At 54.0% G+C, this 22296-nt stretch overlaps 1 protein-coding gene across 19 annotated transcripts in view; it reads left to right on the top strand.

Annotated features, from left to right (window-relative positions):
* Positions 1–22296, top strand: part of KLC1 (kinesin light chain 1) — a 52365-nt gene that overhangs the window by 8555 nt on the left and 21514 nt on the right. For all 19 annotated transcript variants that reach the window (XM_081085814.1, XM_081085811.1, XM_081085809.1 and 16 more), the window contains exons 2-7: positions 14402–14663; positions 16042–16272; positions 18532–18610; positions 19059–19284; positions 19818–19905; positions 20407–20508. In XM_081085814.1, coding sequence (XP_080941940.1) covers positions 14403–14663; positions 16042–16272; positions 18532–18610; positions 19059–19284; positions 19818–19905; positions 20407–20508 — 987 coding nt within the window. In that variant the 5' untranslated portion in view covers position 14402. The remainder of the gene's footprint in view (positions 1–14401; positions 14664–16041; positions 16273–18531; positions 18611–19058; positions 19285–19817; positions 19906–20406; positions 20509–22296) is intronic.

Genomic DNA, 22296 nt, shown 5'->3' with positions numbered 1-22296 from the left:
GTGCTGTGTGCTGTGTGCGTGTGCTGTGCGCGTGTGCTGTGTGCGTGTGCTGTGTGCTGTGTGCGTGTGCTGTGTGTGTGTGCTGTGTGCGTGTGCTGTGTGTGTGTGCTGTGCGCTGTGCGCTGTGCGCTGTGTGTGTGCGCTGTGTGCGTGTGCTGTGTGTGTGCGTGTGCTGTGTGTGTGTGCTGTGCGCTGTGCGCGTGTGCTGTGCGCGTGTGCTGTGTGCTGTGTGCTGTGTGCGTGTGCTGTGTGTGTGTGCTGTGCGCTGTGTGTGTGCTGTGCGCTGTGCGCTGTGTGTGTGCGCTGTGTGCGTGTGCTGTGTGTGTGCGTGTGCTGTGTGTGTGTGCTGTGTGTGTGCGCTGTGTGCGTGTGCGTGTGCTGTGTGTGCTGTGCGCTGTGCGCTGTGTGCGTGTGCTGTGCGCTGTGTGCGTGTGCTGTGTGTGTGCTGTGCGCTGTGCGCTGTGTGTGTGCGCTGTGTGCGTGTGCTGTGTGTGTGCGCTGTGTGCGTGTGCTGTGTGTGTGTGCTGTGTGCTGTGTGTGTGCGCTGTGTGCTGTGTGCGTGTGCTGTGCGCGTGTGCTGTGTGTGTGCTGTGCGCTGTGTGCGTGTGCTGTGTGTGTGTGCTGTGCGCTGTGTGCGTGTGCTGTGCGCGTGTGCTGTGTGCGTGTGCTGTGTGTGTGTGCTGTGTGCTGTGTGTGTGCGCTGTGTGCGTGTGCGTGTGCTGTGTGCTGTGCGCTGTGTGCGTGTGCTGTGCGCGTGTGCTGTGTGCGTGTGCTGTGCGCTGTGTGCGTGTGCTGTGCGCGTGTGCTGTGTGCTGTGTGCGTGTGCTGTGCGTGTGTGCTGTGTGCGTGTGCTGTGTGTGTGTGCTGTGCGCTGTGTGTGTGCTGTGCGCTGTGCGCTGTGTGTGTGCGCTGTGTGCGTGTGCTGTGTGTGCGTGTGCTGTGTGTGTGTGCTGTGCGCTGTGTGCGTGTGGTGTGCGCGTGTGCTGTGTGCGTGTGCTGTGTGTGTGTGCTGTGCGCTGTGTGCGTGTGCTGTGTGTGTGCGCTGTGTGCGTGTGCGTGTGCTGTGTGTGTGTGCTGTGCGCTGTGCGCTGTGTGTGTGCGCTGTGTGCGTGTGCTGTGTGCGTGTGCTGTGCGCGTGTGCTGTGTGTGTGCTGTGTGTGTGCTGTGCGCTGTGTGCGTGTGCTGTGTGTGTGTGCTGTGCGCTGTGTGCGTGTGCTGTGCGCGTGTGCTGTGTGCGTGTGCTGTGTGTGTGTGCTGTGTGCTGTGTGTGTGCGCTGTGTGCATGTGCTGTGCGCGTGTGCTGTGTGCGTGTGCTGTGTGTGTGCTGTGCGCTGTGTGCGTGTGCTGTGTGTGTGCTGTGCGCTGTGTGTGTGTGCTGTGCGCGTGTGCTGTGTGTGTGTGCTGTGTGCTGTGTGTGTGCGCTGTGTGCGTGTGCTGTGTGTGCGCGCTGTGTGCGTGTGCTGTGTGCTGTGCGCTGTGTGCGTGTGCTGTGCGCGTGTGCTGTGTGCGTGTGCTGTGCGCGTGTGCTGTGTGCGTGTGCTGTGTGCTGTGTGCGTGTGCTGTGTGTGTGTGCTGTGTGCTGTGTGCGTGTGCTGTGTGCTGTGTGCGTGTGCTGTGTGCTTGTGCTGTGTGTGTGTGCTGTGTGCTGTGTGCGTGTGCTGTGTGTGTGTGCTGTGTGCTGTGTGCGTGTGCTGTGTGTGTGTGCTGTGCGCTGTGTGTGTGCGCTGTGTGTGTGCGCTGTGTGTGTGCGTGCGCTGTGTGTGCGCGCTGTGTGTGCGCGCTGTGTGTGCGCGCTGTGTGTGCGTGTGCTGTGTGTGTGCGCTGTGTGTGTGTGCGCTGTGTGTGCGCTGTGTGTGTGCGCGCTGTGTGTGTGTGTGCGCTGTGCGCTGTGTGCAGTGTGCTGTGCGCGTGTGCTGTCCACTGTGCGCTGTGGGTTAGAGCAGTGGCTCTCAACCTTGGCTGCACATCAGAATCCCCTGGGAATCTTTTTAAAATCCTGATTTCTGGGCCTCATCCTCCAGAAATTCTGTTTCTTTGTTCTGGGGTGGGGCCACAACATGAGTAACAAAGAAACAGAATTTCCGGGGGATGAGGCCCAGAAATCAGGGTTTAAAAAAGATTCCCAGGTGATTCTGATGTGCAGCCCAGGCTGAGAACCACTGCTGTAGAGGATAAAACAGCTCACTGCCTGAGCCACAGTGGGCATCACGGCTGTACTTTCATTCAGCGACGTCATGATTCGAATGAGACTGAGGCTCCAGGAGACTGTTGTAGATTTTGCTCAAATAGGAACTTCACTGTGTCCTATAAGCTCGAGGTGACACCCCTGTTCCCACTGCTGTCCTCCGTCCCTCCAAGAACAAAGCCCAACATCTGAAAAGTCAGCACTGTTCTGTCTCACCTCTTTTCAAGCAAATTGTATCCCCTTTGACTCTTCACTGTATAGTTTTTGTTCTGAAATTTCAGAACCAAAAATACGTACATTTTACTACTAATATTACCATTGGTTACTGTGCATTTTACTAGGTGTATCAGTTAATAATGGTGGATCTTGTAATCAAAGAAAGCACAGTAATTTCAAGAGAAATATCAAAAGTTCTTTATTCAAAGTAATGTCCATCGCTGGCTACACATTTCCTCATCTTTTAGGTAATTTGTGGATACCGTCCCAGTAGAACTTTTCTTGTTTTGAGGCAAACCATTCAGAGACCCGATTTTCCACTTCTTCGTATGATTTGAAGTGCTGCTCAGAAAGTGCGTGTGCCATCGGTCGGGATAAGTGGTCATCTGAAGGAGGAAGGTCTGGTGAACACGGCGGGTGGGTTAACACTTCCCAGGCAAGATCTTTTAACGTGTCTTTAACTGGTTTTGAAGTGTGTGCTGGGGCGTCATCATGAAGCAAAATTACTTTGCCGTGTCTTCTGGCACATTCTGTTTGTTACACGATCAAAGTGTGGTTCAAATTGATTATTTGTTGTCGGCAGCAATCAGTATTAACGGTGTCACCTGGTTTTAGAAGCTCATAATGCACCACACCTTCCTGATCCCACCAAACGCAGAGCATTGTTTTCTATCTGAAGCGATTTGGCCTTGCAGTCGATGTTGATGGTTGACCTGGATCAACCCATGATTTTGTGCGTTTGGGATTCTCCAAATAAATCCACTTCTCATCGCCAGTCACAATTCGAGGCAAAAAAGACTCTCTTTTGTGCCATTGAAGCAACATTTTACTGATGACTTTTCGGTTTTCCATTTGTCTTCAGTTGATGTGGCACCCATTTTCCTTCCTTTAAAATCTTTCCCATTGCTGTAAGTGATCGGAAATTGTTTGCTGAGCAACGCTTAATCTTCCTGCAAGCTGTTTTTGAGTTTGACACGCATCTTCACCCAATAATGCCTGTAATTGTTGGACTTCAAACTTTTTTGGTTGACCTGGGCGTTCTTTGTCTTCCACATAGAAATCATCACTTTTAAAGCGTTTAAACCAGCGTTCACAAGTATATTGAGATGGAGCATGTTCACCATTAGCTTCCCGAAGTATACGGCAACTTGTTCTTCAAAATAAGCTAATGAATTAAAACTTCCCTCAAATGCTCTTTTTTTGGCACGAAATTCAACATATTTTTATTAAAAAAAATTTTATTGGTATTTTTCAGAAGGGAAGGGAGAGGGATAGAGAGTTAGAAACATTGATGAGAGAGAAACATGGATCAGCTGCCTCCTGCACGCCCCCTACTGGGGATATGCCCACAACCAAGGTACATGCCCTTGACTGGTATCGAACCTGGGACCTTTCAGTTCGCAGGCCTACGCTCTATCCACTGAGCCAAACCAGTTAGGGCTCAACATTTTCAAGCGTAAAAATATCTATGATGTTAACACCTTCAGCAAATTTGACATATGAAGTTTTGAAGCTTGCTGTCAATACAACAAAATAGCATACATATCAAATCGCATATACATCAACATACGTGTAACTCCATCTATTGAAAAAAATCCGCATTATTAACTGGTACACCTAGTAGTCACAAAAGATTAAGTATTTGGAAAATCCCAAGTCCATTGGAGAGGCTTGAGATTCCTGTTTCTCAGGGAGAGCGAGGCTAAGAGACGGGAGTGAGCGTCCTGTTACTCCTGACGGGGCTAACATAGACGAGATCCCAAAGTGGGGCTGTGTGCTTTGTTTTCTTTTATTTGAATCATTTAATTTAAAAAGTTCTGGGCATATGCCCTGGCTGGTGTGGCTCAGTGGATAGAGCGTCAGCCTGTGGACTGAAGGGTCCCAGGTTCGATTCCAGTCAAGGGTACAGGCCCGGGTTGTGGGCTCGGTCCTCAGTGTGGGGCGTGCAGGAGGCAGCCGATCAATGATTCTCTGTCATCATTGATGTTTGTACCTCTCTCTCTCTCTCTCCCTTCTCTCTGAAATCAATACAAATATATTTTTAAAAATTCTGGATATATTTTACTGAGATATGGTTCACATATGACAAAATGTACAGGGCTGTACAACTGTCTAGTTCCCGACATTTCATCAGCCTGGCAAGAAAGCTGTACCCGTCCCCTCTCCCTCCCGCCGTGGCCACCACTCACCTACTTTCTGATTCTGTGGCCCCTCATGTCAGTGGAGTCAGCGCTGTGTGCCTCGGTCTGGCTTTGTTTAGGGGCGCAGCGCTGTCCGTGCTGTAGTGTGGCCCAGCATTCAGTTCCTTTTGATACCCACCTGTTCTACTGTGGCTGCGCCCGTTTCGTTATCCGTCCATTCACCGGCTGATGGACGTTTGGGTGGTTTCACACTTCGGTTATTACGAATGATGCCACAACACTGGCGTGCAGGGTTCACACCGGCCCCGTTTTAGTTTTGGAGCATTTGTTGGCAAATGCTGACGTAAGCATGTTTCCATTATTCGTGGGTGTGTACCAGGGTGGAATTGGTGGCTCTTTCATCTAATTTTCCAAGCTTTGACAGTTGTATCATTTAATCCACAACACACTCTGTAATGTTGGGTTCCAAGATACAGAATGTCTTAGTCCACCTGGCTGCTGTAGCAAAATACCATCCGACATTTAGTTCTCACAGTGGTGGAGGCTGGGAAGTCCAAGATGATGGTGCTGGCAGAGTCAGTGTCTGGTGGGGATCTGCTTTGGCTCATAGACACCATCTTCTACTTTTTATTTTATTTTATTGATTTTTACAGAGAGGAGGGGAGAGGGATAGAGAGTTAGAAACATCGATGAGAGAGAAACATCAATCAGCTGCCTCCCGCACAGCTCCCACTGGGGATGTGCCCGCAACCAAGGTATATGCCCTTGATCAGAATCGAACCTCGGACCTTTCAGTCCGCAGGCTGACGCTCTATCCACCGAGCCAAACCGGTCAGGGCTGACACCATCTTGCTGTGTCCTCATGTGGCGGAAGGGGGAGGAAGTCTATGGGGCCTTTTATTAAAAGAGCACCAATCCCACCCTAGCTGGTTTGGCTCAGTGGATAAAGTGTAGGCCTGCAGACGGAGGGTTCTGGGTTCGATTCTAGTCAAGGGCACATGCCCAGGTTGTAGGCTCGGTCCCTAGAGGGGGGCCTGTAGGAGGCAGGCGATCGATGATTCACTTTCATGATTGATGTTCCTATCTCTCTCTTCCTCTCCCTTCCTCTGTGATATCAATTTTAAATATATACATGTTAAAAAAGAGCGCTAATCCCTTTCCTGAGGGCTCCGCTCATGACCTCCCGAAGGCCCACCTACCTCCTCATCCATCACCTTTGGCATCAGGTGTCATGCAGACCGTGGCCTGAGTGCTCACTTCCTGATTGAACTTGGGTGTTTTCTGCAGGTGCATTAGGCTCTTGCTTTTCCACGCCCCGTGGGGCAGGAGCGCCCGCCCAATGCTCCCAGGGCCTGTGGCGGTGTGTAGAGGAGGCCGGGCCGCTGGCTGCAGGGCTTCCCACTGTGCAGCTCGGAGTCTCTTGGAAAGCATCTCAGATGCCGTGGGCCGTCTTGCTTCCTTTCTCTCTGCTTCCCTTTGCTGTGTCTGCAGGAGGTACGTGTCCTGGCCAAGAGCGGCCAGAAGAGCACGCTTCCTTCTCGGCTGTCCTCTCTCTGTGCATCCACATTCCTTTCTTGAAAAACTGATATGTAAGCGCCCTGGCCAGGTTGCTCAGTGGTTAGAGCGTCGTCCCGCTGCGCCAAAGGTGCAGGTTTGATCCCTGGTCAGGGCACATACAAGAATCAACCAATGATGCATAAATAAGGGGAACACCAAATCACCCTCCCCTCTCTCCTCCCTTCCTCTCTCTCTCTTTAGAAATCAGTAAAATAAAGAAGTTGATCTGTAAGTCATACAGCACGATGAAGAGTGTGTGATTGTGTGAGGGCGCGCTGACGCGCTATCAGGTGCGGAGATGGACGCGAGATCATCCCGTGACGCTGACACGGTAACCCGTGAGGCGGAAATTCAGTCTTTGTGAGCCAGAGGCGTCTAAGGCGGGCCGGGCCGGGCCCGAGAGCCTGGCGGTTCTGCTCTAAGCTTCGCCGGCCCGTGTCCGCGTGTGCAGCGTTCCTGTTCTCCTCTCGGCGTCAGGTTGGTCTGTCGTTACTGTGCGGAGGCGGCAGATCTTCCTGTCTGCGAGGGTGGAAGAGGGTCCGCTGCCTGCCCTCCGACAGCCCGCTTAGGTGTTACTGTTTTCTGGGTGGTGAGCTCTGAGAGGCACAGGCGTGTGTGCCCGTGCGCGGTGTGGTCACTGCCAGACGCACCAGCAGGGCGGCGAGAGCGTAGATTCTGTTCCTCTTCTGCCCGAGTCCCCCCACTGTCAGCTCTGCCCTCATGGTTACAGTGGGAGCTGACTCACCGCCCCAGACGCTGTGTTCTTATAACACACTCTGTAACGGGTGTCCCAAAATTCACGCAAGAAGTAATTTTGATAGAAAACACAGGTTTATAATTAAAAATTGTAAATTTTTTATCAATTCACAAAGTATACAGTATAGGGTTATGTATGGAATAGCATATCAGGTAAATGGCCTCCACAGCTTTGCTGGCACATACGCATGATCTGGGCGGCCAATTCTGATCACCAAAACGGGAAATTATACAACCAGGAAATGACTCATGAAGTAATTGAATTGTTTCTCGGGCTGTATGGCATGTGGCACCGTCTTGTTGAAACCACACGTCGTCCACATCATCTTCAGGCACAAAAAACTGGATTATCATGTCGCGATAGAGAGCACCATTAACTGTTATTGCCTGAGCAGCCGCATTTTCAAAGAATGGTCCAATGATGCCTCCAGCCCAAAATCTGCACCAAACAGTGACACGTTGTGGATGCATTTGTTTCTCAAAAATCACTCGTGGATTTTCTGAGCCCCAAATGCGACAATTTTGTCGATTAACCAAGCCATCAAGATGAAAATGAGCCTCATCGAAATTCAGCCACATTTATGCAAAACGGTCATGGAAAATTTCAACAAAAGAGTGCATATGTGCCAGCAGAGCCGTGGAGGCCATTTACCTGATATGCTATTCCATACATAACCCTATACTGTATACTTTATGAATCTATAAAAAAATTTACAATTTTTAAAAAAAATATATTTTTATTGATTTTTTACAGAGAGGAAGGGAGAGGGACAGAGAGTTAGAAACATCGATGAGAGAGAAACATCGACCAGCTGCCTCCAGCACACCTCCCGCCGGGGCTGTGCCCGCAACCAAGGTACATGCCCTTGACTGGAATCGAACCCAGGACCCTTCTGTCCGCAGGCCGACGCTCTATCCACTGAGCCAAACCGGTCTTGGCAAAATTTACAGTTTTTAATTAAAAACCTGTGTTTTCTATCAAAATTACTTCTTGCGTGAATTTTGGGACACCCTGTATATGGAAGTGATGTGAGTTCTTTTTTTTTTTTTAAATGTATTTTATTGATTTTTTACAGAGAGGAAGAGAGAGAGATAGAGAGTTAGAAACATCGATGAGAGAGAAACATCGATCAGCTGCCTCCTGCACATCTCCCACTGGGGATGTGCCCGCAACCCAGGTGCCGGGAGCCGGTTCATCCTTGCTGTTTCAAGGGACCTGGCATATATGGCATACTGTTCTCACCTACTGTTTGCTCACCTTCTTGGCACTATGTGTTTTAACCAAGGTCACCTCTCTGAGAAAGGTTGTTTCCCCAGGTAGGGATTTTCCCCTGAAGTTATGGAGGGAATAAAAACCCTTAACTAAGTGCCAGGCGGGTAATTAATCACTTTAACTACGAACAATCATGCTTAAGCTACATAATCTTTACTCCCTGGAATGGAGATAAGAAACGCCCTAACCTTTGGAATAGAGATTGATAGGATTGGAATCAACTGGTATAAATACAGATGTAACAAGACAACAGGACACAGAACCTAGACACAGAATCTACACAGAACCTAGACACAGAACCTACACAGAACCTAGAGACAGAAGAACTTCGCTGGAGAGAACATGGCAAAATATCCTGGACAGAAACTGGCCACAGAACCTAGAGACAGAACCTAGCAAGAGAACATGGCAAAAGATCCTGCACAGAAACTGGCCACAGAACCTAGAGACAGAACCTAGCGAGAGAACATGGAAAAAGATCCTGCACAGAAACTGGCCACAGAACCTAGAGACAGAACCTAGCGAGAGAACATGGCAAAAGATCCTGGACAGAAACAGGCCACAGAACCTAGAGACAGAAGAACTTCGCTGGAGAGAACATGGCAAAAGATCCTGGACAGAAACTGGCCACAGAACCTAGAGACAGAACCTAGCGAGAGAACCTGGCTGAAGAACCTAGAGACAGAACCTGGCAAGAGAACCTGGCCACAGAACCTGGCAAGAGAACCTGGCTACAGAACCTGGCTAGAGAACCTGGATAGAACCTGGCTGGAGAACCTAGCGAGGGAATATGGCTACAGAACCTGGCTGGAGAACCCGGAGAACCTGGCTGGAGAAACTAGCAAGAGAACATGGACACAGAACCTGGCTGGAGATCCTAACCAGAACTTTGCTGGAGATCCAGACCAGAACTTGGCTGGAGATCCTGGCTAGGCTGCTGATCAACTGAACGCTGTCTCCGTGTCATTCCTTCTTCGCCGACTCCGTCTACACCTTTGGGAACCCCTGGACCTGCTGGGGTTGGACCCCAGCATCTGGCGCCCGAACAGGGACCCTTAGGTAAGCCCCCCATTCCCCTAGGTAAGCCCCACTCTCAGGACGGATCGGACTCTACCGTAGGAAGAAGGTGGATAGTCTTCGCCGACTCCGTCCACACCTTTGGGAACCCCTGGAACAGGATTCCCCTAGGTAAGCCCCCCCCATTGAGAACCCCCACATTCAGGACGGATAGGACTCCACTAGGGTGCTGCAGACCCCCCTATAGAGCATAAGTAGGGTAAGAAGGTGGATAGTACAGAACTTAGATTGAGAAGATGTGCCATACTGAGTCCAAAGAAAGAAGACTCTGTATTGATCTTTAGATTAAGAAGATGTGTCATACTGAGTCTAAAGAAATAAGACTCTGTATTGATCTTTTAACACATATGCTTGCTAGCAGAGGAATTAAGGTTACTCCCAGTCAGACAGAACGTTTATACAAGAAGTATGTCCATGCTTTTCTGAGGAAGGAAAAGTAAATGTAAAGGCATGGGAGGAGGTAGGCCCAAGGAGCCTTATCCTTAACCCCACTGCAGCCTTTCCACCCCGGGAAAGTGCAGGATTGGCAAGCTCTCCCTGGGGTGATAGATCAGGACTCAGGTAATAGCGGAAAATGCCAATCCTACTCTTAAAATGGATACAAGAGAGCATTTGGGGTTTTTCTTTTTAATGCCTGCTTTTAAAAACATAAAAAAGGGGGAATTTGCTGGGAGCCGGTCCATCCTTGCTATTTCAAGGCACCTGGCATATATGGCATACTGTTCTTAATATGTTTGCTCACCTTCTTGGCACTATGTGTTTTAACCAAGGTCACCTCTCTGAGAAAGGTTGTTTCCCCAGGTAGGGATTTTCCCCTGAAGTTATGGAGGGAATAAAAACCCTTAACTAAGTGCCAGGCGGGTAATTAATCACTTTAACTACGAACAATCATGCTTAAGCTACATAATCTTTACTCCCTGGAATGGAGATAAGAAACGCCCTAACCTTTGGAATAGAGATTGATAGGATTGGAATCAACTGGTATAAATACAGGTGTAACAAGACAACAGGACACAGAACCTAGACACAGAACCTACACAGAACCTAGACACAGAACCTACACAGAACCTAGAGACAGAAGAACTTCGCTGCAGAGAACATGGCAAAAGATCCTGGACAGAAACTGGCCACAGAACCTAGAGACAGAACCTAGCGAGAGAACCTGGCTGAAGAACCTAGAGACAGAACCTGGCAAGAGAACCTGGCTACAGAACCTGGCTAGAGAAACCTGGATAGAACCTAGCTGGAGAACCTAGCGAGGGAACATGGCTACAGAACCTGGCTGGAGAACCTGGAGAACCTGGCTGGAGAACCTAGCAAGAGAACATGGACACAGAACCTGGCTGGAGATCCTAACCAGAACTTTGCTGGAGATCCAGACCAGAACTTGGCTGGAGATCCTGGCTAGGCTGCTGATCAACTGAACGCTGTCTCCGTGTCATTCCTTCTTCACCGACTCCGTCCACACCTTTGGGGACCCCTGGACCTGCTAGGGTTGTACCCCAGCACCCAAGTACATGCCCTTGACCGGAATCGAACCTGGGACCTTTCAGTCCGCAGGCCGACGCTCTATCCACCGAGCCAAACCAGTTTCGGCTGATGTGAATTCTTAACATATTGCATATATACTGTCTGGTTTCTGTATTCGCTTTCGTTAAGCCTCACCTGAAGCTATTTTTTTCCATTGATTTTAGAGGCGGGGAGAGAGACATCGTTTGGTTGTCTCCCACATGTGCCCGATGGGGCCAGGGAGCCAACCTGCAACCCAGGTGCCTGCCCTTGACCGGGATTGAAACCACAGCCCTTCGTGCTCTGGCCAGGCTCTAACTGCTGATCCACACGGTCTGGTCTCTGGTTTTGCTTTTTACCAGTTATTCACATGCTTTTTTATGTACTTTGTGTGTAGATTTAAAAAATACTTTTTATGCCGAAACTGGTTTGGCTCAGTGGATAGAGCGTCGGCCTGCGGACTGAAAGGTCCCAGGTTCGATTCCGGTCAAGGGCATGTACCTGGGTTGCGGGTACATCCCCAGTGGGGGATGTGCGGGAGGCAGCTGATCGACGTTTCTCTCTCATCGATGTTTCTGGCTCTCTATCTCTCTCTCCCTTCCTCTCTGTAAAAAATCAATAAAATATAGTAAAAAAATAAAAATAAAAAAAATACTTTTTATTTTGGAATAGTTTTTTAAATCCTCACTTGAGGATATGTTCTTATTGATTTTTAGAGAGAGAGGAAGGCGGGGAGAGAGAAACATCGAGCCAATTATCTTGGAAAGTAGTGAGTCCTGTGTTACAGGACGTGTGTCTGCAGACCTTGAGCAGTTGTTATCAGGAAGGTTCCAGATTGCTTAGCTCCCTGGCCGGAGGCTGTGCTGACTGACCGCTGAGTGACTGCTGAGCGCTCCCCTCTGGTCTCCGTGCTCCCGTGAGCCGGGGAGGGGGTGTGCTAGCCACCGAGACCCCAGGAGGCCTCCCCGCTCCATGGCTGATGGTGGTGCCGGGCTCTGCACCGGCTCACTCGGGTCCGAGCCCACACAGCGCCTCCCACCTCATTCTCACAACACGAGTGTCCCCTCCCCTCGCGGCTGGGTTCCCATTACTCTTCCTTTAAGGGGACGGTAACAGAAAACTGCCTTCAGCGGCTGTTACTTCGGGTGCCCGTCCGGTAACATTTCTGTGTGACTGGTCTCCTCTCAGGCCCCAGCCTGGCCAGCCGTCAGGACCTGCAGTGGGTGTCTCGGGATTCACCTGCCTGATGAGGCATGCCTGCCAGCGACCGTCTTTCTCGTTTTCCTTCCACTTTTCCTTCTGCACACGAGTGCCGCCTTTTATGGTTTTCCTTTGCTATTTAAACGCTCCGCCCCCTTCCTTCTCTCTTACAGAAACAGAACTGCCCCCGCCCCTTCTTCTCGGCAGCCACGTAACCCTCTGAGGGTACCCTGGCCGTCTTTACAGCTGGCAGGACTCACTCTGACGAAGGTGTACCTTCTGCCCCTTCACGTCCGCGAGCTTTTCTTTCCAGACCGAAGCCGCCCCGCCCATTTCCTGGGTTTGCCTCGTGGGAAAGATGGCTGGGCGTGGGCTACCTCAGGAGCGGAAGGGCCTCACTGGCTGAGCCTGGAGGAGGTGCCTGTGTCTCTGATGGATGGTTCTGTGCCGTGGCACCTGACCTTCCTGAGCGTGGCCGCCCTCCACCCTCACCCCAGAGGGCAGGCGCCCTGGGACCTCTCTCCCCTCCTCCTCTAGTCCTGCCCTGTGCCAGCTCACCCCTCTCCAGATGTGGGCGCTTTCCACCTCCCCCTCGGCCCCCGTTGTCCCCTCGGTTGGCAGTGCCCTTGAATTGGATACGGTTGGCATCCATCCCCTCTGCAGTGGGTGTGTCCGCTGCCCCCCGCCCCCCTCACTCCTCCCACCCGATGCTCCATCAGGAGGTCTGTCACTGTGCCTTTAGCTCTCGGTGTGCGTGGTATCAGCTCCCCTCTGCGCCCGCATGTCCCTGAGGCCGCCCTGGTCAGGGCACACCTAGTAAGCCCTGTTCTGCGAGTTTGGGAAAGGAAGACTGAAGGTGCATCACTTGGAAATTGTGCTGAGAAGTTCGCTGCCAGAGCTGGGGAGGCGCCTGTTTCGTTTCCTCCTTCCTTTGGGGACCCACTGAGTCCTGTTCCCTGGACGCTGGTCCTCCGTCGGCCGGCGCGTGTGCACTTAGCAGTGACTGTGACAGGCCGAGAGGGTCGCACAGGACAGGACACACGAGGCCCTGCTCTCCGAGAGCCGGCCGTGCCCTGGAGAGCCGTGAGCTCAGTAAAGGCGTCCCAAACGGCCCTGTCTTTTAAAAAAATGACTGATTTGAGAGAGAGAGATGAGGAAAGGAGAGAAACATGGACGCATTTCACCCGTCCGTGCAGTCCTTGGTGACCTTGGATGTGCCCTGACAGGGTCGAGTCCGCAGCCTTGGCCTATCAGGATGACTAACCGCGGAGCCGCCTGCAGTAGAGCTTGAGTCTCGGTGGGGAGACTGGGCGGGAACCTGTGGCTCAGGTGCCAGGGTTTTGAGGAAGCCACCCCACGGGCATCCTACCTCAGCTCGTCCCTCCCCTCTCCTCTCCTGGCAGCTTCCTTCTCCCCACTAGCAGCTCCCGGGCACAGGGCAGGGGCACGGCCGCTGGCTGACACTGCCTCAGTGCCCTGCCCTCCCCTTCTTCACTCACGGCCGGACCTCACACCTGTCCCTGCGCCCGGGGCTGCTCTGCCCCAGGGACATGCTGGGCTCCCGGGCACAGGGCAGGGGCACGGCCGGACCGCACACCTGTCCCTGCGCCCGGGGCTGCTCTGCCCCAGGGACATGCTGGGCTCCCGGGCACAGGGCAGGGGCACGGCCGGACCGCACACCTGTCCCTGCGCCCGGGGCTGCTCTGCCCCAGGGACATGCTGGGCTCCCGGGCTCCCGAGTCTCTTTTGTTTTTAAAAAAATTGATTTTAGAGAGAGAGGAAGGAAGAGAGAGAGAAACATCGATGTGAGAGAGAAACATCGGTCGGTTGTCTCCCGCATGCACCCCGATTGGGGGCTGAACCCACAACCTGGGCATGTGCCCTGACCGGGAATTGAACCAGCAACCTCCGGTGCATGGGCTGCCACCCTGCCACCTGAGCCACGCGCAGGGCCTCCTGCGTCTGCAGCGCTGCTCACCTCATGCCTCAACCCCCCGCCCCGGGCCCCGGGCTCCGCCGCTCCGTCCTTCCCTCCTCTCCGTGCTCCGTGCTCCTCGCTCCTCTGCCGGCGCCGTCTCCCGGCCTGACCACCCCCAGGGCACCTGCTCAGCAAGCCAGAGAACTGACTTCCCTCCCGCATTTCATTCAGGAGAAATAAGACTCGCAGACACTCAGAACGTTTTGTTCACGGAGGCTGTGTGTTTTGGAAATGCCATTTGGATGTTTTGTTGCTTGTAATCTTTGGCATTCGTTTCTGTTGCTGCCATTCTTTCCATTAAAAAATCAGTCAAGTAATCAAAATCAGGAAAGTAATTAAATTGGCCTGCAAAGGAAAAATAGAAGCAGTATAGATATTAAATCAGATACACATACTTGGTATTTGCCTGCAAAAACATTCACTTACAGCCTTCGCACAGGCATCTTAGAGGTGTGATGTGATGACGTTCGGCCTCGGCGAGTGCCTGATTTTTGTCTTTTCCCTTCCAGAATGTACGACAACATGTCCACAATGGTGTACGTGAAGGAAGACAGACTGGAGAAGCTCACGCAGGATGAGATTATCTCCAAGACCAAGCAGGTGATTCAGGGGCTGGAGGCTCTGAAGAACGAGCACAACTCCATTCTGCAGAGTTTACTCGAGACACTGAAGTGTCTGAAGAAAGATGATGAGAGTAACCTGGTGGAGGAGAAGTCCAACATGATCCGGAAGTCGCTGGAGATGCTGGAGCTGGGCCTGAGCGAGGCGCAGGTAGAAGCCAGGCTGCGGCCTGGAGAGCGGGGTGGGCAGGCGGGTCCGTGGCGCCTCACTAACCAGAATGCAGATCCCTGTAGAGCAGCGGTTCTCAACCTGTGGGTCGCGACCCCTTTGACGGTCGAACGACCCTTTCACAAGGGTGGCCTAAGACCATCCTGCATATCAGATATTTACATGACGATTCATAACAGCAGCAACATGACAGTTAGGAAGTGGCAACGAAGATAATTTTATGGTTGTGTCACAACATGAGGAACTCTATTTAAAGGGCCAGAAGGTTGAGAACCACTGCTATAGAGTAACAGGGTGGTGCACGTTAGATACATGACGGTTGACTGGGGCGTGTCTGAACTTTAAAAAGCAGGGCCAACACGTGTCCTTTAGGCCTGGATTTGGCTGCACACATCAGAAAACAAAAATGGTGGCTCACATCTCAGAGGCTGTGAACCAAGCCCCAGGGTGGCTGTCCCAGCCACAGTCCGCGGCTGCCCCGTCACCAGGGACCCAGGCCCTGCCGCCCTGCTCCCGGCAGCCTGTCTCCGGACTCGGACAGCTCCGCTGCAGCTCCAGCCCGCTCTAGCGCCCGGAGGGCAGGAAGGGCACTGCCTCCTGCTTCCTAGACCAGCGCGCTCTGCTCCCACCTTGCTGCAGGGCACTCTGTGGGGGAGACGGGAGTGCATCTTGCCCTTACAGTGCCCGGCTCTGAGCAGGAAGGAGGGAGCGTGGCGGTCTGCCGGCAGCTATGGCCTCTGCGGCACCCAGGCAGGGTTGTGTAGATCTGACAGACCTTCGTTTCTGTCGTGCCAGCATAGACGGGAGACGTGGAGCATGCGGTGCCCCTCGCCCCATAGCTTTTGGCTTTGCCAACGTATTTCAGGTAAAATTAGGTACAGACTGTGCTGATGGGAGCGCCAGCGCCTCTGACCCGTGATGCCAGCGGCAAAGATGCCTTCCCTTCCCTTGGCACCTGGAAGGTCTGCCGGCCCTCCCCTCCCCTCCCCTCCCCCCGCTCCCGGAGTGACCACACTGCACACTTGTGCGCAGGCACACGCAGTGTCACGTCGGGGGCACGGCGGTGAGAGATTGCGTTGGAGCTGTCTGGATGGAAAGTAAAAAATGCATTTTTATCAGAAGAGTAGCTGTGTGTGCGTTGCTCGTCCACTGGAGAAGCTCTCAGACAGAACACACGTCTGTTTTCTGTAGATGTCCTGGGCATGTGCTACTCCTGTGGTGTCCCGTGTGTGGCCTGTGACCGAGGTGGACACGGGCGTCATGGCACGGTGCACCTCGTGCTTGGGGAACGGGCCGCAGCACGGGGCCTGGGTGGAGGGAGGCGGGGCTGGGACCGCTGCCGCAGCCCGTGCGTCTGCAGGTCATGATGGCCCTGTCCAACCACCTGAACGCCGTGGAGTCGGAGAAGCAGAAGCTGCGAGCGCAGGTGCGCCGCCTGTGCCAGGAGAACCAGTGGCTGCGGGACGAGCTGGCCAACACGCAGCAGAAGCTGCAGAAGAGCGAGCAGTCCGTGGCCCAGCTGGAGGAGGAGAAGAAGCACCTGGAGTTCATGAACCAGCTGAAGAAATACGACGACGACATCTCTCCGTCCGTGAGTGGTTCTGTGGGAGCGCGGGCCGTCCCGCGGGAGGTGGGAGAGGCTTCAGCCCAGGGTCCGGGGTCTCCCCTCCAGGGAGGCACTGAGCAAGATCGCGGGTTGCGGTCCTGGGACTGAGTCCCTGGGCAAGTCATAGACATTCCCTTTTTTTTAAATTTTTAATTTTGTTATTGAACTTCTTTTTAGGTTTTGGGGGTTTTTTTGAGAGAGAGAGAAACATTGTGAGAGCAAAACATTGATCAGCCACCTCCCACACGCCCCCCACCAGGGATCCAGCCCGCACCCTGGGCATGCGCCCTGACCAGGAATCGAACCAGCAACCCTTTGGTGCACGGGACGACACCTAACCAACAGCCACACTGGCCAGGGCCTTTTTCTTTTAATTCTCACCCAAGGATATGTTTTTCATTGATTCTGGGGTGAGTGAAGAAGGGAGAGAGGGAGAGAGAAAGATTGATCTTTTGCCTCACATGTGCGCCCTGAGTGGGGAGTGAACCCACAACCTGGGCATGTGCCTTAACCAGGAATCAAACCCACGACCCTGACCCTTCAGTGCAAGGGATGATGCTCCAACCACTGGACCACCCGGCCAGGGCCATAGAAGTTCTCTTTGCCATATTCTTTTCTTGTGTGTTTTTTTAGAAGAAGGGTCAGAAAATGTAAAATATGGTAACTATCAGGTCCACGGCAGAGAGGCAGCATTACCTGTGACGGGTCTGCCCAGCTGGGCTCTGGTGCCCTGACCCACTGCGGTCTGGCGTCCATGCCTGTCAGGCGCTGGACTCTCTAGGTCCACAGCCACCGTCCAATCCTGACCCAGAGTCGGGGCTGACTGTGGTGGATGGTGCCGTGGGCCTGCCCGCCCCAGGACACCTGCTCTCTGCAGCCTTCTCCTGCCTCCCTCGAGGTCCTGCCAGCTCACCTGTGGTTTCTGGAATGTTACGGCTCCAAGGATCTCAGTTCCCCCCTTTCTGTCTTTGGATGTTGACCCCAGTCTTGACTATTTTTCATCCAGTATTTCTAATTCAGTTAACTTAAAAACAATACCTTTTAAATGTTAGATTCACACAAGAGGTGGAAAGATAGAAAAGCACCCCCATCTGCCCTACCCAGCTTCCCTGCGTCACGCCTCACATCCCTGCAGTGCATGTCGCAGTGCACGCAGCCGCCGTAACAGGGCCGCAGGCTCGTGGGTTAAAGAAACAGACCTCGGCCGCAGTTCAGGGGGCAAGGCTGAGACATGCCGGCTGCAGGTTCTTCCCTGCACGCAGCCCGTGTTCCCTGTCCCAGTCCGTCCTTCCTGCCCAGGCCCATCCTGAGACTGCCCTGCATTTGAGCGCCCACTTTTATTTTATTTCATTATTTGTTACTTTTTTGAGCTCCCATTTTTCATTGCCCGCCTGGTGCTGGGCCTGTTCACTACATAATCTGTGATCAGTGCGTCCCACATGTGTGTCTTCAGTCTGAACCCTCGTCCTAAGCAAACACATTTCCCTGTGTCAGCTTGGGCTGCCACACAAAACACCACCGACGGGGTGGCTCGGACCACAGACACTTCTCCCGTCCTGGTGGCTGGAGCCCGAGACCGGGCACCCGCAGGGCTAGTGTCTGGTGAGGACTCTCTTCCTGGCTTGCAGACGGTGGCCACCTCACGGAGTGGGGTGGGGGCAAGAGAGAACACGCTCTGGTGTCTTCCCTTATTGGGGCAGGAGTCCCACCACGAGGGCGTCCCTCACACCGAGTCATACGCAGCTGGAGGCAGCCCAGTGCCCCAGGCCTGCGGTGGACTCGCCCAGGTCTGCGCGTGCAGCCATGCGGCGCTTCACGTTTTCACGTGTGTGGTTTACGAGTGGGTTTATTTCTAGTGAGAGTTTCCCTGCTCTGTTTGAACTTTCTCAGAACCCAGGCAGATTGTGGATAATCCTGTGTTTGATGTTAAAAATGGACCATCTTTTCTAAGGTTTTAAAAAATATATATTTTTATTGATTTAAGAAAAGAACAGAGAGGGAGAGAGAGAGAGATCAGTGATGAGAATCATGGATCGGCTGCCTCCTGCATGCCCCACGCTGGGAATCGAGCCTGCAACCCGGTCATGTGCCCTGACCAGGAATCAAACTGTGACCTCCTGGTTCATAGGTCGATGCTCAACCACTGAGCCACGCTGGCCAGGCTCTAAGGTGTTTTAATTAAAAAGGTTTTAGCAGAGGTTTTGTAGCCCTTGCAAGCTAAGATAGTTCTGGGTTGGTTTCCAGGAGGACAAAGACACCGATTCCACCAAAGAACCTCTGGACGACCTTTTCCCGAACGACGACGACGACCCCGGTCAAGGAAGTACGTGGGCGGGTTGGATGCCGCATGCAGCAGAGGGAGGTGGTCTGTGCGTGGGACGCGGTTGCGGTGACTCGCGGGCGTCTGGGTGGCACAGCGCCTCGCAGGAGCACGTGCACGCTCGGACCCGCGTTTCCCCGAGCTTCAGAGTTTTCGTGTTGGGAAGCAGCGGCGTTAGGCCAGCCCCTCGGCCTGGGCCAGGCACAGCAGTTCGGAGTGGGAAAGGCAGGGCTGTCTGCCTGGGCCGGGGGCATCTCGTTGCGGGGTATGTGTGTGTGTGTCTTGGGGGTCGTGTCACCCGGAAGGGTGCTGCGGTTACCAGCCTGCCCAGAGGGTGCAGGGCAGGTTTCCGTGGTCGGGGGGCCACGTGCCGAAACGGGGCCAGGGCTAGAGGGGAATTTAACCAGGACGCCTGGGGACCCTGTGCCGCTGACGCGGACCCTCTCTGCAGTCCAGCAGCAGCACAGCAGCGCCGCGGCGGCCGCGCAGCAGGGCGGCTATGAGATCCCGGCGCGCCTGCGCACCCTGCACAACCTGGTCATCCAGTACGCCTCGCAGGGGCGCTACGAGGTGGCCGTGCCCCTATGCAAGCAGGCCCTGGAGGACCTGGAGAAGACCTCCGGCCACGACCACCCGGACGTGGCCACCATGCTCAACATCCTGGCCTTGGTGTACAGGCTAGTACTTCCTCTGTCCTTCATTTCTCCAGCAGTTTGGTTCCAGTTCAACCTTTTTCTTTAATGATTTCAGAGAGAGGGGCAGAGCGAGAGAAGGATAGAAACATCCATGATGAGAGAGAATTACTGATTGGCTGCCTCTTGCATGCCCCCTACTGGGGATCGAGTCCACAAACCGGGCATGTGCCCTGACCGGGAATCGAACCGGAGACCTGGTTCCTGGGTCAACGCTCAACCACTGAGCCACACAGGCCGGGCTCAACAAACAGTGTTTGAGACCCAAGTGTATGTGAGCCTTTGGGTTGGCTGTGAGGCCCTTGGGCTGAACACGTAGCTCTGTTCTCAGGGGAGTTCAGCTTCCCTCTCTGCTACACGGCCCGGGACGGAGGGGCGTGTCCAGAACCTTAGCTTCTCGGAGCCTCCGCTCCTCATCTCGCAAATGGGGTAGTGACAGTCCCCGCTCAGAGGGCCAGGAAGGGCGGGGAGACGCTGGGCCTGCGGGCAGACAGAATACTCCCGGTGCTTCATTCCAGAGACCAGAATAAGTACAAGGACGCCGCCAACCTGCTGAACGACGCCTTGGCCATCCGCGAGAAAACTCTGGGCAAAGACCACCCCGCGGTGAGTGGGCCTGATTCTCACTCCTTGTAGATGCTCGGTTTCCCTAAGGTTTTCACCGACACATTTTCCTATTGAACCCACAGGGAAGGTAAGCGCTGCCTTTCCGCTAGATGGCACAGGTAGGCCCTCACGCCTCCTCCCGCCAGCTCCCGCGGGAACTGGCACCAGCAAGGCCAGCGCACGCCGTGTCCCTCCCAATGGAGCACGCGCTGTAGTTCTTGATCCTGAATCGAATCGCATGTCTTGTGAAATTCTCTCCTGCAGAACTGGGTCCTTTGTTAAAGTCTGCTCCCGTTTGCACACAGGCCTGTGGTGGGCTGTGTGGTTCCCAGTGAGATTTATTAAAAATCAAGATCCCGCGATGCTGATTGTAATCCCAGCACCTGTGGTGTTGCTCTGTGATCTCTGTCCAGTGAATTGCTTCTTGCTTTTGATGGAACTCGGTCCCTGACCGCCCTGAGCACGCCGGCCATGCTCACCCTCTCGCCGCCCCCGTTGCAGGTGGCAGCGACTCTGAACAACCTCGCCGTGCTTTACGGCAAGAGAGGGAAGTACAAGGAGGCGGAGCCGCTGTGTAAAAGAGCCCTGGAGATCCGAGAAAAGGTGCGGCACCGCGTGGCACTTCATTTATGCATTTATCTCACTTTTACTTATTTTGAATTAACTGTGTTGGGGTGGCTTGTTAATAGGGTCACGTAGGTTTCAGGTGTGAGTTGGGGGCTTTTAGAGGACTTCCGGTTCACCTTTTGACAGAGGACCACTGTAGGTGGGCACTGAGGGTTTATGAGAAGTAACTCGTTCCACAAGGTGGGCCACCCTCGGACGCAGCTGGCCCTGCCGGCGGGGTGCAGGGGCGGGGCCAGGAGTGCTGCTGAGGGAGGGCTTGCTCGGGACTGGACGTTCCCTCGGCAGCGAGCATGTGCCTGCCCGGAGAGTAGCCACCGAATAGGCTTCTGCAGCTTTAAAAAGGGAACGTGCTTTCCAGACCGAAGGATGGACTCAGCTGTGTAGCTTGTGCTTTCGGCCTCGCTCCGCTCAGCGGACTGTGCTCAGGGTTAGAGAGCGGGCCGGCTGAGCCGGGATGGCCCGGGGCGCTTAGCTGGTGCTTCTGTGGTTGCTTCCTGGGGAAGGGGAAACGAGCTGCTCGTCCTCACGTCCCCAGTGAGACGTCATCCTGCCGCCTGCCTGTCCGTCAACAATAGGCCCCGCTTTGCGGGCCGGGTTGGAACCGGGAGGACACAGGACGAACGCGGCATTGCAGGCTGCGTCGGTGCCTCCCAGATCCGCTCACACGTGCTGCCCTTTCAGTCAGGCACCGGGAGATGCTCATGGAGGGCGGGGCCTCTGCTTGCTGGGAGTGGGGGACTTAACAGACCAGAAACACAGCCCCTTCCCCAGAGCACAGGCCACGAGACTGAACTTGGGAACGTAGGGTTCTGTTCGCTGGCCTCTAGGTCAGAGCCGGAGCATCTAGAGCGGGGCTCCTCCAGGGCCTGGGGGCATGGGAGTGTTGGAGCTGAGCCTTTAGTAACTGAGTGCAGAGTCCCGGCAGGGAGAGGAAGGAGTGTGGGAAGGGAGGGGGAGGCCGCGTGCCTCCTGGGGACGCCTAGGGGGAGGCACTGATTGACAGTGTGACTCCTCCGGCAGGGGCTGCATTGGGAAGAACTTGCATTCCTGGGGCCTGCACTTTAGTGGGTGAGAGTTGTAATAGAAGGTTAGCTGGATAAATAAGGTAGCTTCAGGTAGTGATACTTGCAAAGAGAGAAAACGAGGTGATGTGCTTCTGAGCTAACTGGTGGGCCGGGCTGAGGTCTCCTTAAATTGTATGGAAGGGATCCCATCCAGGGGGCCTGAAGAGCACCCGGGGTGAGCAGCTGGAGGGGGAGGAGTGTCGGCATCCGGGAGGGGCGGAGGCAGGGGAGGTCCTGCCGGTGGGGGTGGAAACAGGAGGGAAGTGGTTGGGGTGATTGCACGGGAAGGTGGGCTGGCTGGGCGGGATTGGGTGGGAGACTGGGAGTTCCTTTGGAGGTTGGTTGCACAGGAAGGCGTCAGACAGGGCTGGCTAAGTTTGGGCTGTTCCAGGACTTGGCAGTCATAGTAGCATTGGCTTTAGAAAAGCCAGTTTCCTCCTCAAAATGTGCATGACGTTCCCACCACGTAGGGTCGTTGTAAGATTTAAGGAAGCTAAAGCATGTAAAGGGAATCAGCCTCTCCCCAGCCTCCCAGAAGAGCCCCCCACGTTCTGGCTGTGTCACTTCCATCACAGGGCACGGAGCCGCACAACATCGCAGCCTGGAGGGGCGGCCTCCGGGCGGACACTCAGGAAGAGCTCACGTGGGGGGGCGGACTGGCTGGTGGTGAGGCAGGGCGGAGGTGCTGACACCGTGCTTT

The sequence above is a fragment of the Myotis nattereri genome, assembly GCF_964212035.1.
Source record: "Myotis nattereri genome assembly, chromosome: 1".
In the NCBI taxonomy this organism is placed as follows: domain Eukaryota; kingdom Metazoa; phylum Chordata; class Mammalia; order Chiroptera; family Vespertilionidae; genus Myotis; species Myotis nattereri.
This window is presented reverse-complemented; position numbering and strand designations above follow the sequence as displayed.